Source organism: Squalius cephalus, assembly GCF_949319135.1.
Source record: "Squalius cephalus genome assembly, chromosome: 15".
Lineage (NCBI taxonomy): Eukaryota > Metazoa > Chordata > Actinopteri > Cypriniformes > Leuciscidae > Squalius > Squalius cephalus.
In genome coordinates, this window is record NC_137136.1 from 31,295,924 (window position 1) to 31,312,961 (window position 17,038).

Here is a 17,038-nt window from a genome sequence, read left to right on the forward strand (position 1 = left end):
ATGGAGCGTCTTAACATGCTCTTCGAAACAGAGGTGACTAGCTGTACCTGGTGGGTGATGGAGGCGGAGAGGTGAAATCAGTGGACATCTGAGGAGCATGAAAACTGTGTCAGTGGATTATATGCCAATATACTCTAAATCCTAGCATTAATTAGTAAGACAGAGAAAAAAAGAGAACATCTACAATAACAAAATTGATAATAATTATTATCTTATAATTAATAATAAGTCACAAACTACCTTGTAACCAATCAGATCAACATGTGATTGTCAACGAGTGGATCTCTGAGCTGGAGTGAGTGAGTGGAGGCGGGGCTAATTAGCATATTCATAGCTTTACTAAACGAGTAATAATGCTCATACTAAATGAGGCAAGGGTGTAGAGTTACATTCAAGCTATTTTAAGGCATGAAAAAAAAAAAAAACCTTTAAATATATAATTTTGGTGATCAAAGATGAGTTTTAAGGGATAAAATTATTGACCACAGGGGGACTTTAAGGCAAGACACTACAAGCAAAACCCTTGCTTTTCAACCACTGGTCAATTTTGAGATTTTGGGGCTATTTTGCTTCCATAACTTGTCTTCTTTGAGACTACTGGAAAGAAAACATTCATATTAACATTTAAAGTTACACTAAGTAACTTTTTTGTTCAAAATGTATTTACAAATTTAAATAATGAGTCAAGACATCATTAATCCTTCTTCCAAACGTGTTTTTCTTGCCCTGATTCACATTGGTGAGCCTGTTATAAGTGTTTATTTTCTAGAGCTGACGGGATGCGTTTCACGGGGAAAATGCGTACATGCGCCACTCGCCCGTGTGTCTCATCATATCCGGAAATAAAGAAAAGTTGCTCCGGCTACTTTGACGTGTGTCTGGTGTGGGAGTGGCAGAGGTTAGTCTCACAACGAGTGAGAAAGGTTGACATGGAGCAGCTAAATCTCAAACCTCCGGGGAACAGAGGAGAGTCTGCGAGAAGGACCTGGCTGCAGCCAGAGCACGACAGAGCTCGTAATAAAACAACAATCAACATGGGCTTGGCTTTTCAGAGATGGTGCATATTTAAATAGGTAATGCCTCATTTGCTGTCTTATGTTTTATTTTTATTTTTATTGAGATGTATACACCATCTGAAAGCTGAATAAATAAGCTTTCCATTGATGTATGGTTTGTTAGGATCGGACAATATTAGGATACAACTATTTGAAAATCTGGAATCTGAGGGTGCAAAAAAATCTAAATATTGAGAATTTTTTTGAATATTGTGCTGCATTCACTCACAAAATTAAATTTTTGATATATTTAAGGTAGGAAATTTAAAAAATATCTTCATGGATCATGATCTTTACTTAATATCCTTTTTGGCATAAAATAAAAATCGATAATTCTGACCCATACAATGTATTGTTGGCTATTGCCACAAATATACCCGTGAGACTTATGGCTGGTTTTGTGGTCCAGGGTCACATATAAGAATAACATTTCAGAAAGCCGGTAATATGAAAAAAGTGTCTTAATGTGCTGTGATTAGTGTATTAATAATGTTTTACCCTATTCGCATGCAGTGTCTTGCCTTATGTAGTACTACAGTCAGAAGAGACAGTCATGATGAAGGTGTGTTTTCTGACCCTGTCCTTCAGGCGCAGTCGTGGGCTCATCCTGCTGGTTTCGGGGTTCATCATGCTGTAGGGTCGTGGCCTGAAGGTGCTGACCCGCTGAGATAAGACACTCCTCTCGTCCTCTGAATCCGGAGAGACCTGCTGTAGCTGACCAGCGGGAGGAAGCCTGTCCAGCTGCCCCATGCTGGTGCTGTTCACCTTCGACAGGGGAGGAGGGCTGGAGGAAGAGGGACAAAGAGAAAAACAGAGAATGCATCAACAACATTTTATTTAAATCGGCTGATTATTTTAACATGTTTGGGGTTTTGTTTTCCATGCAGACCTGACATCTTGTCCAGGGGTGTTTGGATAAGTCTGTGTGTAGGAGACGGGAAACCAGCCTTTTCTATGAAGGAGTGTTTAGATCATTAGCATACATAACAATGAGCATCTGAATATCTTGAGACTTCTGAGCTGGATTCGTTCAGGCATAACTATACAGTAGCTCTCATAAGCTTGTTTTTAACTCTTTCCCGCCATTGAAGGCAATTTCCGCCATTTATGAGATAACGCTTCCCTGCCGTTGACGAAAATTTCTGGCTTTCCCCGTTTTCACTGTCATACGGTAGGGGGCGCTATTACACATCTTCTGAAAGAGTACTGAATCTCCTGATCAAAAAGCATGTGAAGAAGAAGCAGAAACAAGCGATAGCATATGTAAGCAGATGCATATGTAAAATAACATGATCATCAATATTAAACAGCATATAAATCAAAACTGCCTTTTACTGAATGAAATGACCAGGACGAGCTGTAGGACTGTGAATCTTTAGGTGTTGATGGACTCGATCTACTCCATCTGTGTTTCGATCATCGTTCTGAATACTATGAGGACGTAGTCTTTGACAAAAACACGATTTTCTCAGCTTTTTGCTCAAAATGCTGCTTTTTTATGAAGCTTACCCATATTCAAGTGTTGATAAAAAAAATAATGTATGAAGCTAGAATAAAACAGTTTTTTTGTTTAAAAGCAGAGGCTCTGTTCTTTATTTAGATATATTGCATGTTCAGATATTCATTAACAAAATATTATGGGGGCCATGAAAATTTTGAGAAAATGATCAAAAATGCTGGCGGTGGCTGGCAACCGATTGCGTGGAAAGAGTTATAGGCCTGTTTGTACTAAAAGAAAAGGAAATACTTAATATTATTGCTGATTAAGGACAATTATGTTCACTTCACACCAATTGAAATGAAATGCACTCAAGTTATTCTTGGTTTATACCAAGTCATCATTATAAAGCGGCCATGTTTTAAGAACAGGCCATATTGCTGATAGAATGACAAACATAAATAGTTATTTAGTCCTGCACCATAAATAAGCACGCACACATAGCTAATGTTTTATTGCCCTTGTTTTGTTAACTGATGATTGATGGTCAGATACCGTCCAGTTCGCTCGTTCTGGCCGTAGTGCCAGCCGTCTCTGGGTTCACTGATCAGCAGGGAAAGAGTGTCTCCGGGCAGGAAGGACAGCAGACATGAAGCTCCTCCCCTCTCTCCCTCTGAAGAGTCTGTGGAGTGAGGGAACAGAGCCTCCACACGGGACGGCCCACAGAGAGGCAGCACACGGGGAAGAGTGGAGCCTGGAGAACCACAACCATTGGAAGAGGATGCGTTTAATACAATTGTGAGATTGTGATGGAAAGGATTGTTCTAAATTAAACTAGATTAAAAGGTTCATCAAGACAAACTTGTTGGCTTGAGAAAGCAATTTATAAAGTAGTTTTAAAAGCTTTGAAGTTTTTAAGTATCCGATTCCTGGAAATTCTGGGTGGTAGCCAGGGTGTTGCTATGCAGTTAGGAGGATGTTCTGGGTGGTTACTAGGGTGTTCTGAATGGTTGCTAAGTGGGTGCTTGGGTGTTACTGGGCAGCTGTTAGGATGTTCTGGATGGTTGTTAGGGTGTTGCTAGGCGGATGCTAGGGTGTTCTGGGTGGTTACTGTGGTGTTCTGAATGGTTGCTAAGTGGGTGCTTGGGTGTTACTGGGCAGCTGTTAGGATGTTCTGAGTGTTCTGGATGGTTGTTAGGTGGCTGCTGGACAGTTTCTAGGGTGTTCTGTATGGTTGCTAAGGTGTTGCTGGGCAGTTACAAGAGTGCTCTGAATGGTTGCTAGGGTGCTTTTTAAAAATAAACTGCTTAAATGAAACGAATCAGAATTAAGAACAGAGAGACATTATTATGATGCTGTAAACAAAAATGTGGACATTTTAAACATTTCTGACTATAATAATATCAGGAAAACTGTCAAAAAAAATGTCCATAATATTTTACCTAAAAATAAAATTATATTTTACAAAATCAAGAAAATCAAGCCTACTTTTTTAAACCTTCTTTTTGGATTTTGACATTTTAATGACAATTAAATTATTTTTCCTGTAATGCAATAAACATATTTTTATATTACTTAAATTGAAAAGTACATCTGTAAAAAATCATAATGCCACTTTTTGCTGTAGTTATTTAGCATTTTTAAATTATTAAAAATATCCTGATTATTTATATTACCGTTCATGTTATAGCAACCAGGGTGGGTTAGGTGTCAATAAAATATTTGAATGCTCCTCAAACAGATTTCATTCCCTAAAGTAAAAATATAGCTTCTTATTTTTATCTTTTGATTTTTCGGCTGAAATATGACCCGGACATAAATGACTCAAAAATGGCAAAAACTAAATCAGACGCACCCAAGAATCCCGTCCGAGCGTCGCTCGTCTGTCTCCTCGGCAGTGGCAGTGTGGATGTGGCGTAGAGCTCTGGACCCTTCAGCACATTAAGAGCAGTGGGAGAGCTGGACACTGCGTGATGGGCTGTGGACAGGACAGGTGTGAGTGCGCGGGACATAGGGGCGCTGTGGGGGAGCGGAGGGCTGTGGGGGGCCGTTAGGGGTGGAGTCAGGCCCTGCAGGGAACCGTGGGAGGATGTGGAGGTGTGGCTAACCGAGAGAGAAGACTGTAACCCGGCCACACTCACTGCTGGCTGGGAGTGGGTGAGGCTAGTGGAAGAACTGGAGTGGGCATTTCCATTCTGCTGAGACGTGTTGCTGGGTGAAAGGCCAATGAGAGACTGGGAGAGAACGTCAGACTGGGACGGCCGCTGCTGTTGCTGAGAACGGCTGCTGCTGTCCCCGTTCAACAGAGGAGGGACTTCCTGAATAGACAGCCTCTGAGAGAGGAGAGGGGCATGAAGCATCATTAGTACTATATCTTGATTAATTACAGGGGAATTCAGTGGATTGATGATTTGTGTGGGAATATTTATATTGAAAATGTTGATGTTTTAAATCACCAATGTAGCAATAAATGTTATAATAAATGCTCTTTGTTCTGTCCTTTTTTCTTGCAAGATTTATTTATTTATTTAGTAATATCTATTGTAAGAAAAAATGGAAAATTCTAAACAAATTTAGTTTAAATAACACAATTAATAGGAGTGTCCTAAAAATACTACATAGGATTTTTCCAATTAAAGCATGTTTTGTAAATGTAATATACCTGTGAATTTTGCGGACTGGAAAAAGATTACAATGTTGCATTTGTTTAATTATTATATTCACTCAAGATTATTTTGGAAGGATTTAGAAACTTATATTAGGGTATTATGGTATGATGTATGATAGAAATCAGTGTATTAGATTTGATTATTTTCAGAATTACATTTTGAAAAGTAAAGAACAATATATTATACAATTATTTATTGTATTAGGAAAATACCATATACATAAAAAGAAGTGGGCACTCTGCAAACCAATTTTTTACATTTGATAAATGAGATTCAATTATACCTTTTGGTATAAATTATATAAATTTAAATTATACCTTCCTAACCTTTTGGAACTAACTAAAAACAAAAAAGTTTTTTTTCCTTTCTTTTTTTTCCTGCCAGCTAATGTTATTTAAAATGTGACTTTGCAATACCCCGGTTACTGGCGTAATCGTGGTTCTTTGAATAGTGGAAGACCACCAGAGACTGTCAGTACATGGTGGAAGGAGTTGTGTCTCGCTCATCACATCACAAATCTCGTATTAATTCAGTCACACGTGACTTTAACCAATGACGTGTCGGAAGCGATATCAGTTCTAACTACGTCATGGTCGGTCTCCTAGTCAACTTTCAATTCAAGTGACCAGAGATTCCACCATTCATATAACCACGGGTCCGCCAGTAACCACTGTTCTGGTGTTCCAGACCACCAGAGATGGTCAGTCCATGGTGGAAGATCAATACAGCCAAGTCACATGGGTGTCACAGGATATGATAGCTTAAACGCTATCTGGCAGCACATTGGAGCTAATCAAAGGAATAGGAGCCACATTAAGCCTAAAAAACCTTGTACCATATCTCCGAAAGGGGCACAGCACGCAATACTGCCCAAGAAGGGGCCACCACCCGAATCGAATGAGCAACCATTGTACGGCCTGTCGAACGATATGCCTCTACAATAGTGTCCACCACCCAGTGAGCGAGTCTTTGTATCGACAAGGGTGCACCTCTTCTACCGGGCCCAAAACAGACGAATAGCTGGTCCGTGGTACGACATGAGGCAGTCCTTACCACATACTGCCTCAATGCACAAACTGGACATAGGGCTGCTTGGAAAGCCTTGTCCTCCTTCCTAAATGCCGCCAGCTGAATAGGCTGATTTGTGAACTGAGCTGACAATACCTTGGGCTGGAAAGCTGGGTTCGGCCAAAGTGTAACCTAATTGCTCTCTGGCCCCCACCTAAGACACTGCAGACTGAGACAGCATGTAACTCGCTGACCCTTCTGGCTGATGTTATGGCTAAAAAGAAAGCAGTGTTCATGAAAAGATTTCTAATATCTGCTTGCTCCATCTGCTCATGGGCCAGACACACAGTTTCAACCTGTCTGGAGAAGGATGACACTGTGGCCCGGTCCATCTGTGACAGCAGATCTTTCCGAACTGGCAGTGGCTGAGGTGGACAGGTTGTGAGAGTTAATAGGAGGCTGAACCAAGGGATCACTGGCCAACAGGGGGCCACTAGAATAAATATGAGATGCTTCTCCTGTACCCACCTCAGGCCGGACCAGAGGAGCGTAATGGAGGAAAGGCATAGAGAAGTAGGTCTGGTCATTCGTGGCCAGAGCATCCTGGCCTAGCGAACCTTTTTCCTCTTGCACCGAGAACCACAACGGGCAAAGAGGCTGCTGTTCCATAAATCCTTCGGCCCCCTATGGGTAAGATAGTCCACACTGTTGCAGCAACTTGGAATGTGTGCTCTGACTAACAGGAAGTGCTTGTTTGCCCACAATAGAAGCACTTTTGTAAAATGGATACAGGGTAGGGACCTCGTGCCTAACTGGTGGTTGTTTAAAAATACCACTGTGGTATTGTCTATCCTTACCAGAATCTGTCCCCCTGAGAGTTCCTGCCTGAAATGTCTCAGGGTGAAGAGTACTGCCCACAGGAAGTTGATATGAGATGCCCCCAACTGCCCCGTATACCATGGTGTTGCCAAAGTCCAACTGGGGGAAGTGTCAGTGGTTACTACCTCCCTGCGTTATGGAGGTGGCTCAATTGGTACACCTCTTTGAAGAAATGTATCCCCCCTCCAAAGTCTCAGAGAGGCAACACATCTGGTCATGACCCGAACCAGTGTGCGATGATTGTGAAACGGTGAAAGACGTCTGGCTATCAACCAGTGTTGGAACAGAGGAAGTTATCCTGGCTGGATAACTGATGAGGCCGCTGTGAGAAGACCTGCCAGTCGTAGGAAGCTGAAAACAGGCAGCTTGCAATGAACCTGGAACCGTGCTAAGGTCCTCCGCAATACCTGCAATCTGCAATCTGTGAGGGGTGGAATAGAGTCAAAACTCTATCCAGCTGGGAGCAATGGATTCCTTCAACAGAGAAGAAGGACTTTGAGAGCAAAGCAGTTAAAAGTACAAAATAATAGACTTGTTTCAAGAAATCACCAGAGTTAACATCGGGTGCATTGCACAGTTAGCGGGAAACTGCAAAACTGACAAAGTTCTTTCATCTTCTTAAGGAGTGCAAAGTTATTGGAGAGGATAGATACGTAGATGATATTCTAACTTCCCACAATAATCAGAAAAATCTGGAATAAATAACCGAAGGTGTTAAGGAGATCCTAAGCCGAAGGGTTTTTCTTGAAGCACTGGGATCGGTCAGAACAAAGTTGGAAGCCTGGTGATGGTGAGCCAGTAGAGTCAACAGTAGAAGACAGAATCCTGAAACTTCCAAACCATTTGAGGGATAAAGACAATAAGGCTCTTAGAGTTGGGTATCTGGTGGAAGAGGATAAACTTTACATCATGACATCAATAATTTTTCCAAGTGGAAAAAGAAAATGAGAGTGGGACAAAACCTTCTTAAAGAGGTCATGGCTGAAATGTGTGGTGCAATTTATGCAGCTAGGCTTAGAAAATACATTGACCAATGGTTTCATCTGGTGGACAGGCAAACTTGTTGGGAGCTATTCAGCAGGCTAGCTATGGCTACCAGTCCTTCTTTGCAAACAGAATTAGAGAGATCCAGAGAATTACGCATGTTAAAGACTGGTGGTGGATCCCACGTAACTTAAAACATTGCGGATATTATCACAAGGGGAGGTAGTCCAGAAGGCCTAAAAGAAGATTCTGCATGGCAGAGAGGGCCAGTGTTCTTGAAGTGGCCAATGGAGGATTGGTCAATACAGTCAGCTGCTGAGCTTGCAACTAAGAGAAAGTATTAACAAACTCCAGAGGAAAGCATTCTCTGCAGTACTAACCAGAGGTTTGGCTAAGAAAAAGCAAGACTCAGTCCTCAGAAGAAACTTTAAGTGAGAGTTCATGAGGATGGAGGAATACGCAAGTCCAAACTCTCTAATGGGATGTACTGGAAAAAGAGGGGATCAAGAAAGTTTTGAGTTTGAAGGCTATCCATAAAAAAATTTAAAAAATCATCCAGGAAGAAGTCAACAAGTTCTGGAGAAGATGGTGTCAGCTGGCAGGTCCTAACCTGTTTGTGAGAAACCAACCTGTATATCTAGCCCTCATGCTCCCAATGGCCCTCATTTATCAAAAGTGCGTACACCAAATTTCCAGCGTACACCTGGCGTACACCCAAAACCACGGTGACTTTGAGATTTATCAATATGGACGTTGGCGTACGGCACGCTCAAATCCTACGCCAGCTCAGGAGGTGGTGTACGCACGTTTTGAGTGCGGGAATGCGCAGAAAAACAATTCCTAACACCACAAAACGCACTGACAAACTAAAAGATATAATATATTATGACCCACTGTAAAAAAAACAACAACATAGTAATTATAAACTTAAGTGTTTATTTTTGTGCAACATGGACTTCAATGTTTAATTTGTGTGAATTTACCAAAGCATTTGATTTGTAGGCATATGTATTCCTTAAGTTGCGAGCCTGTGCGCTTTACCTGAAGTTTCAAGCCTTGTTTATACTTTCGCCTGGCTCCGCAGCGCGAGTCTCCGCAGACTGCGCGCGCACCTCCCCAAACGGACGAGGTGTTTATACTCGACGCGCTCGCCGTTACTATTCTTTGAAACGATGGTTAGGCCAGGGTTAGGCCCGGCAGGTGTGCACGGACTGGGTTTAGTAATGAAAGGCTTTCAATGACCAAAAAAATAATTCAGACTGACAAAATAATAAAAATGTCATTCTTCTTATTTTAAATAATAATAATAATAATAATACAAATAATAATAATAACGACATTCTTCTTCTAAATAACAATAAGCGTCATTAATAATAAAAATCTAGAAATCAATTTTGTTTCTTTCCACTTCCCTTTCGCTTTCTCTTTCTCAAAGAAGTTTCTCTTCTTTGCCGTCTTCCGTGTGTCCATGGCGTAAAATGAGGGCGTGGGGGAAGCGGAGACTTGAATATATAGGGGCGTGTTATTCTAATGACGATCGATTTCAGCCGCGGCATTTATCAAGGGCAGGTATTGCGTACACCAGAATTTCAAAGGTACGCACAGCTTCATAAATCAGGCGATGAGAGGAGTGTAAGCATAATCTTACGCCAATATATACGCCCGTTTCTACGCAAGAATGATAAATGAGGGCCAATGTCTCTTGTCTAGCTTTGTTCATGTAACATGCTGTTGGTAAAGTGTTGTCAGGTCTATGTCAAGTCTGCTCAAGTCAAGTTTAAATTTTTGGTTTTGTTTATTTGTATTTGATTTCTAAACTGCACATGGGTTCTCAACATCGGCTGAGATTTTGTATCATTTATCATCAGAAGAAAAAATTATGCTGGGATGTAATCTTGTCCAATTTTATGCCTAATCACAGGATAAATCATCAAAATATGACATTATGATACTCAAAAATGTAGAAACACTAAATATTTCATTTTTTTCATCAGAGAGAATATCAGAAAAATCGAGAAATGTCCATGTTATTTCACCTAAAATCAAAAGGTAGGAAAACATTTTTTTACATAAATTAAATTAAGCCTGTTTTTAAGACCATTACGTTTACATTTTTTTAATCATTGTGACATTTTTATGACAATTAAACCCCTGTAATGTGGGAGTATTTGTCCCTCACCTGTTCTCCAGGTTGAGAGATTCCCAGTTTCGCGTTCCGCAGGACCTCCGCCAGTCCAGCTCCTCCAGAGCTCTGGGGGGCCGTGTGACGCAACAGGTTCAGGGCTCGTTCTGGTAGTTTGGTTGGCTGAGCACATGACTGTTGCCATGATGCCAGCTTCTGAGACAACAGCTCTCTCACCTATCAAACAACATTTCTGTCAAATGCTATATACACAGCAAATTTTCATAACTACACTCTTTTCTTGTTTTAAAGTTAAGATAAAAACACATTTGCTAAAGCAATTATGACTTTTTAGTTTGGTTCTTTTTTTTATAATGTTTAATGGGACTTTGCATCACAAGTGCACTGCTGTACCAGGTGAGTAAGTTTGCTATGACTGAAAAGCCAAACATATGCAAACATCAAATTGCATTAGTTTATAGATGCACTTTAAAGGGATAGTTCACTTTGAAATTAAATTTAGGTATGTTTTAGCTTACCTCAAGGGCATCCAAGATGTAGGTGTCTTTTTTTCCGCAGTAGTTTCAATTTTGATATTTTTAGGTCAAACCGTTCTTGGCTCTCAGTCAGATAATGCAGGTCTATGGTCACTGTCACAAAGAGCATGCACAGAGTCCAAATTAAACAATTCCCCATCGTAAGTACACATTGATGGCCTAAGACACGAAACAAGCGGTTTGTGTGAGAAAACGAACAGTATTTATATCGTTTTTACCTCTTATACACAGCCACGTCCAAGTGATCTGAAGGCGCGGGCGCTTCCTATTGTGTGACGTGTGCGCAGACTGGTGCATAGATATATACAATAGATGCCGCCTTGGCTACGGCAGTTCATTGGAACGAGGCGACATCGAGTGTATATATCTATGCACCAGTTTGCGTACACGTCACACACCAGGATCCGCGCGCGCCCTCAGATCACTTGGACGTGGCTGTGTACAAAAGGTAAAAATTATATAAATACTGTTCGTTTTCTCACACAAACCGCTCGTTTCGTGTCTTAGGCCATCAATGTGTACTTATGATGGGGAATTGTTTAATTTGGACGATGGGGAATTGTTTAATTTGGACGATGGGGAATTGTTTTAAATTGGACTCTGTGCATGCTCTTTGAGACAGTGACCACAGACCTGCATTATATGACTGACAGACAAGAACGGTTTGACCTAAAAATATCAAAATTGAAACTACTGCGGAAAAAAAGACACCTACATCTTGGATGCCCTTGAGGTAAGCTAAAACATACCAACATTTAATTTCAAAGTGAACTATCCCTTTAAGTGTTTTGAGGTCATAAAATAGTAATGTGTAAGGAACCACACAGAAATAAGATAACCTGCCTCATTATCATTATTTGTATGTAAAGACATTAAAGTTGTTGGTGTTTTACTGACTCTAATGTTCATTTTAGCAGGAAACTAAACTAAACGGGAAGTGAATTACATGTATAGATTTTTAGATTATGTTTATTTTTATTATGTTTTTGGAGTAAAAAACAAAAATTAGGTAGAGACTTGTTTTTCCAGTGAACCTGTTATGTTTGCTAGTCCTCTACAGAGTTAGTTGGTTAAAGCTTCATTGTGAGCTCATAACTGTAGTGTTACCTTGCAGTGGTAGTTGACGAGGATCTTGGTGACTGAACACTGACGGTCCACCAGAAAGCAATAGCGCCGCCTTTCTTCTGTCAGAGCGGAGCGGTAACCAACGGCAACTAAAGAGTCCAACTCTCCCTGCCGGCGACTCATCAGCTCCACATACTGTTACAGAGAGAGGCTTTTAATTCATTCATCTTTACATAGAATATGACAAATGTGCACCAAGACTGGCATCTAAGGCAAACAACTAAAGTTCAGAATCCTTAAAGCAGGGGATTTACATTGATGAACAACTTTGATTTTAATTAGAAGAAAAAAACTATACGAGGATGGACTAGAACCTAGAGCCTCTGACACGCTTAACAAAGTCTAACACCAGACCATAAGTGCACACAAGAAGTTAAAGCAGATTTATTTATTTATTTATTGACGTGAAGAATCTTGGGACTAACAACATAATTGTATTTTAGTAGATTTTATTTTTAAGAATGAAACTATCACGTTAAACATGACTTATGTGGATAAATTAAACTCAATTGAAATTGAACATTAATTATTGTACATGATAGCATTGATATATAGCATTGTATTTACCCCCCCCCCACCCCACCCCACCCCACCCCACCCCACCACACACACACACACACACACACACACACACACACACACACACACACACACACACACACACACACACACACACACACACACACACACTCCTGTCCCATCCACCTTTTAAAACAAAGTTATGCCACGAGTTAATTAACCCACAGCCTTTGATTATCGCACAGCCATTCATTGTATCACACACATTTATTTATTTTAATGTTAAATTCAATTTAATTAAATATTAGCTTTCATCAACCCCCGTTTGGAAAACACTGTCTTAAAGGACCAGTTCACCCAAAAATGAAAATTCTGTCACCATCATGTTATAAACGTTCTTTTAAGTGACATGTTCATTTTAGTAATATCTCTGAATTTTCCTTTCCTTTCCTCATCTTTCAAACTGAGGTCCTGTTTTACTTCATCATTTCCCCTCTCTCGTTCCTTTGTTTTTTCTCTGTCCCATTGTTTTGTTTTTTTCTGGCCCCAAGTCAGTTGTTCCGGATATCTGCTTAATCTTAAACTAAATGACTTGTTCTTCTTTCTGATCCAAAATCACGCTTAGAGTAATGCTTCTGATAGCATAGCTCAGGCCTACACAAACAAAGATAGACCCACTCCTGAAAAAACACGTGCTGGAGGATACACATGCTCAAATAAACAAACACTTGTCCACACACGGATAAAAAGTCTTCCACTCACAAATCAGCTTTAATATGTAGGACACTGGCTCGCACAAACGGCCCTCACTGAGCTCAATTGGTCATTATGAGTCACACAAACTGCAAATGACTGGCAGTACATGACATTCTACACTAAGCCTTCAGTAATGAACACAGCAAGTCAAAGAACTGGCAAACAACACAATTACTCAGTTCTTTAGCAGGCGCTTTAATCAAAAGTGACTTACTGTTCATTTATTGCAGTGCCAATCACTCTGAAGTGAATGTGGCTTAAGAGCTTCGCTGGAAGGTGATTGTGACCAAGTGGGATCAAATTCACTGCTTTAAAGTTGAGGCACATTACAAAATATTATTACTATTTAAAAAAAAAAAAAAAATAAATAAATTGCATGCCAAATCAAATATCAGGGTGTTACTAACAACTTGCAGGAATATGCATTTTGTTGTCGTGTGACAAGAAAACCATAAAACAGGAACTTACTTATACTACACCCTAAAAGTATGTGGGCCTACTGTTTTTGTGAAGAAATAATAAATACTTTTGGGTGTATAGCACAAGAGGCAAACTTTGGGACAACCTACCACATCATAATTACGCTCTGTTGCATAGTTATGCCTGTCACCATAAACCGGCCTGTCAATCTTTCTGTCACAGTTAAAATCCTCACATACACACTCTATAATTAATTCAGTTTATACTACTAAAACAATTCTTCCCACAGTATTGGAGAGAAAACAAGTATTGTTGATCGGACAGTTGTGGGTCTTTCATGCAGAGAACTATGATAATGTTATTTAAAGTCCCCCTGCAGTCAATAATTTTATCCCATAAAACTCATCTTTGACATATTTAAACGTTTTTCTTTGAAAAAAAATTCTTAATAGCTTGAATGTAACTTGTAACTTGAATGTAATTCGTAATTCTTAAATTAGCTTGAATGTAACTCTACACCCTTGCCTCATTTAGTATACGCGGTTCTATGAATATGCAAATGAGCCCCGCCTCCACTCACTCACTCAGCTCAGAGATCCACTGGTTGACGATCACACGTTGATCTGATTGGTTACAAGGTAGTTTGTGTCGTCAGAAACACCAGTGATTTCAAAGCGTGTTTTTGAGACTGTCTTTGATTCACTGCAGTTTTAAGGGGAAAATACTCAGCAATGGTGTCGACTTATGAATTTACACATGGTTTGTCTTAAAGCGTATTAAAAACACCACATAGACATAAACAACATTAAAAGTTAGATTTTCATCACAGGGGCACTTTAAATTATGATGCATTTAATCGTATCTGTTTTGCTATTGTGCTGTATCTTATTAAAGTTCACAATGTTGTTGCAGATGTATTATAACACTGATAACATGAAAGGAATATTTTTTCATCAGGTTAGATATTGATTATGAATAAATCAAACCACTTTCAGGGCTTCTCTATTTTATCGTTGGTCTCACACACATCCGCCATTTTTGTAGTTCTAATGTAAATAAATGTAACAGCAAAAAGACACGTGAACCATGAGCTGAAGGTGGAAGTTTTTACAATTACAATAAAGGCTTTTAACATATAAACTGTCGATCAGACGACAGAAGGCATGCAGTAGATTGTGTGCAACAGCGATTTCAGCAGTTTTGATAACATTGATCACTTAGAGACCTTAGAAATTTGCAAATCATATATGATACCTTTCATCATCATCATTCATTGGACCTAATTTGTCCTTATTGGTCGCTGACTCATTAACACACTCTTGCTACAACCAATTACTCCAACAAACACAGTCCAGCTAATAAACATACAATGAGTTGGCTTCAGTTAAATTATGTTTAGCTTGGGCTCAATGCATACTGATTAAAGTCTCAAGATTGTCATATGTCGTGCCATACATGTAAAAGCAGTGAATTATATGCAAGGTACCTGCATCTCTCTGTCTCCATACTTGTTGGGATGGCGACTAGCTTGACTCTTCCTCCGCAGTTTCTTGAGCTGTGATTGGCAGCGCTCGATGGACTCCACCTTTGACTTCCTCTCACTCTGGTACTTCTTCAGCGTTGACTGGAAAAAGTTTTCATACAGTATATTATGTTTCTGGTTTCAGAGAAGGCACAATAGTGACAGTTCAGGAGGAGGAGTTCATTTCCATATAAATCTTTTCTATCCCTCCTCAAAGGCAGCAAAAGCATTTGCAATACAACATGAACACAGTAAGTACTTTTTACTTAACTTTTTTATGTAAGTACATACAGTATTAGATAAAGACACCTAATGTAAAGTGTGTCTGACAAACCCTGTGTTGATTTGTTTGAGCTCCCTAATTTAGTCATTTTAGTATGTTGTTTAGTTAAATAGTCATTTACACTCACGGTGAGATATTTGATGTCCAACTCCAGTTTCTGCTCCAGTTGAGACAGCAGCTCTGAATGAAACAGCTTCAGCTGCAGACAGACAGAATGTAGCATTCAGTCAAATACAGTGATTATGGAAGCGCACCGGTCTTAGATTAACAGTGTCTACAAAGACTATGGATATAGAAAGACGGTTCGCTCCTATTCCTTATGAATGGGAGAAACTGCAACGCGCAATATGGCGGAATGCTCCCTTTTCCCATCACAAATCAAACCGGAAAGGCATTTATTTCAAATAAAAAATGAAGAAAATATTAGAAAAGGGGAAAAAAGTGTCTAATAATAAAGTGTTTATTGGTTAGGGGTACGTGTAGGCCGGGCTTTATTGTCCCAATAATTAATAATTTTAATAAATATAATCCTTTAAGCTCTCTGTTATTATTGCATACCGTTATATTTACCCACTATTTACTATATCACTATATACTTTGCTGTATAAATGGCATCTAACTGCTATTTACACTTATTGCAAAGAAAATACTGCTATTTTTACATAGTATTTAGAATCTATTGCTATTTGCACTTAGTGCCAAGATTATTCACTGCAGTCTCTAAAAATTGCACTAAACTAAAATGGAGACATCTACAGTAGGTTTTAGGAATGTGTTCCTATTGGCACTTTAAAATGTTCTCTTATTTCTCAAATTTGTTCTGTATGACTATTATTCCTTTTCACACTCTGATGTTTTATCTCACGCTCTTAAAACTAAAGGTTCTTTATTAAAGGCACACTATGCAGTTTAGTAGTGTGTTCACCCCTAGAGTCGCTGTAGAGTACTTGTATTTAATGTTACTGTCGTAAATACCACTCACGCAGAGCCGTCTTCGTTTTCTCTGTCGACTCTGCCATGATTCACGTCTGAAATGCGTGCTAGTGTCTTCCATAGAGGCCATAGATATGTTGTTGATGATATGCTCTTCATGTGCCATAAAGCAAGTCGTGATTCTCGCAAGATCTGGCGGGGCGCCACCTCTCAAACCTGCATTGCTGGTTTTGCCCCAACCCCCCAACTGGTAGGTTGTAGAGACCGTTTTAAATGGGTTGCGGAGTATGTAGTCACGACAACAAAAAAGTAATTAAAAATGTTTTTCTGATGCGCAATATTTTTCTTTTGAAAGACATGCATGAAAGCTGTTGACCCTTCAGCAAAGACTTTGCTCTTCTGTCATACAGAACTCGCTTTCCCATTCCACTGCTCTACTTCTCCTTTGTTTCTGTGGTGAACTGCACATTCCAGGGCCCAGTTTATGGCCGGGCCCCTCTCTTACTGCAACAGTGGAGAAAGGTTTGCAACATTTTGATTGGATCTTGGTGGACTAACACAAACAAATGTCCAACACCATTAGATAAGGATGCTAGCACAACTGACAGACACCTTAAGCACGAGAAGGACAGGACTTCTCATTGGTCCACAGGGAGTTTCTGCCCTAATCCCTAAGGTTTAAGACAACCACCATAAAAAGTCTTTAGGACTTTTTGGATGCAAGAACAGTGGCTGCAACAAAAGGAGGCCACAATGATCCACCCAAAT

The 17,038-nt window shown here is 39.8% G+C and overlaps 1 protein-coding gene across 3 annotated transcripts in view; it reads right to left on the bottom strand.

Moving 5' to 3' along the window:
- Positions 1–17,038, bottom strand: part of LOC307171812 (BAR/IMD domain-containing adapter protein 2) — a 33,086-nt gene that overhangs the window by 2,102 nt on the left and 13,946 nt on the right. For 2 of the 3 annotated variants that reach the window (XM_079893672.1, XM_079893673.1), the window contains exons 6-14: positions 15,465–15,536; positions 15,019–15,156; positions 11,820–11,972; positions 10,213–10,392; positions 4,349–4,826; positions 3,049–3,247; positions 1,945–2,007; positions 1,632–1,839; positions 48–88 (exon numbers count right to left, since the gene is read on the bottom strand). In XM_079893672.1, coding sequence (XP_079749798.1) covers positions 48–88; positions 1,632–1,839; positions 1,945–2,007; positions 3,049–3,247; positions 4,349–4,826; positions 10,213–10,392; positions 11,820–11,972; positions 15,019–15,156; positions 15,465–15,536 — 1,532 coding nt within the window. Of the gene's footprint in view, positions 1–47; positions 89–1,553; positions 1,840–1,944; positions 2,008–3,048; positions 3,248–4,348; positions 4,827–10,212; positions 10,393–11,819; positions 11,973–15,018; positions 15,157–15,464; positions 15,537–17,038 lie in introns of all 3 variants that reach the window. The other variant, XR_013823604.1, reaches the window with a different exon arrangement.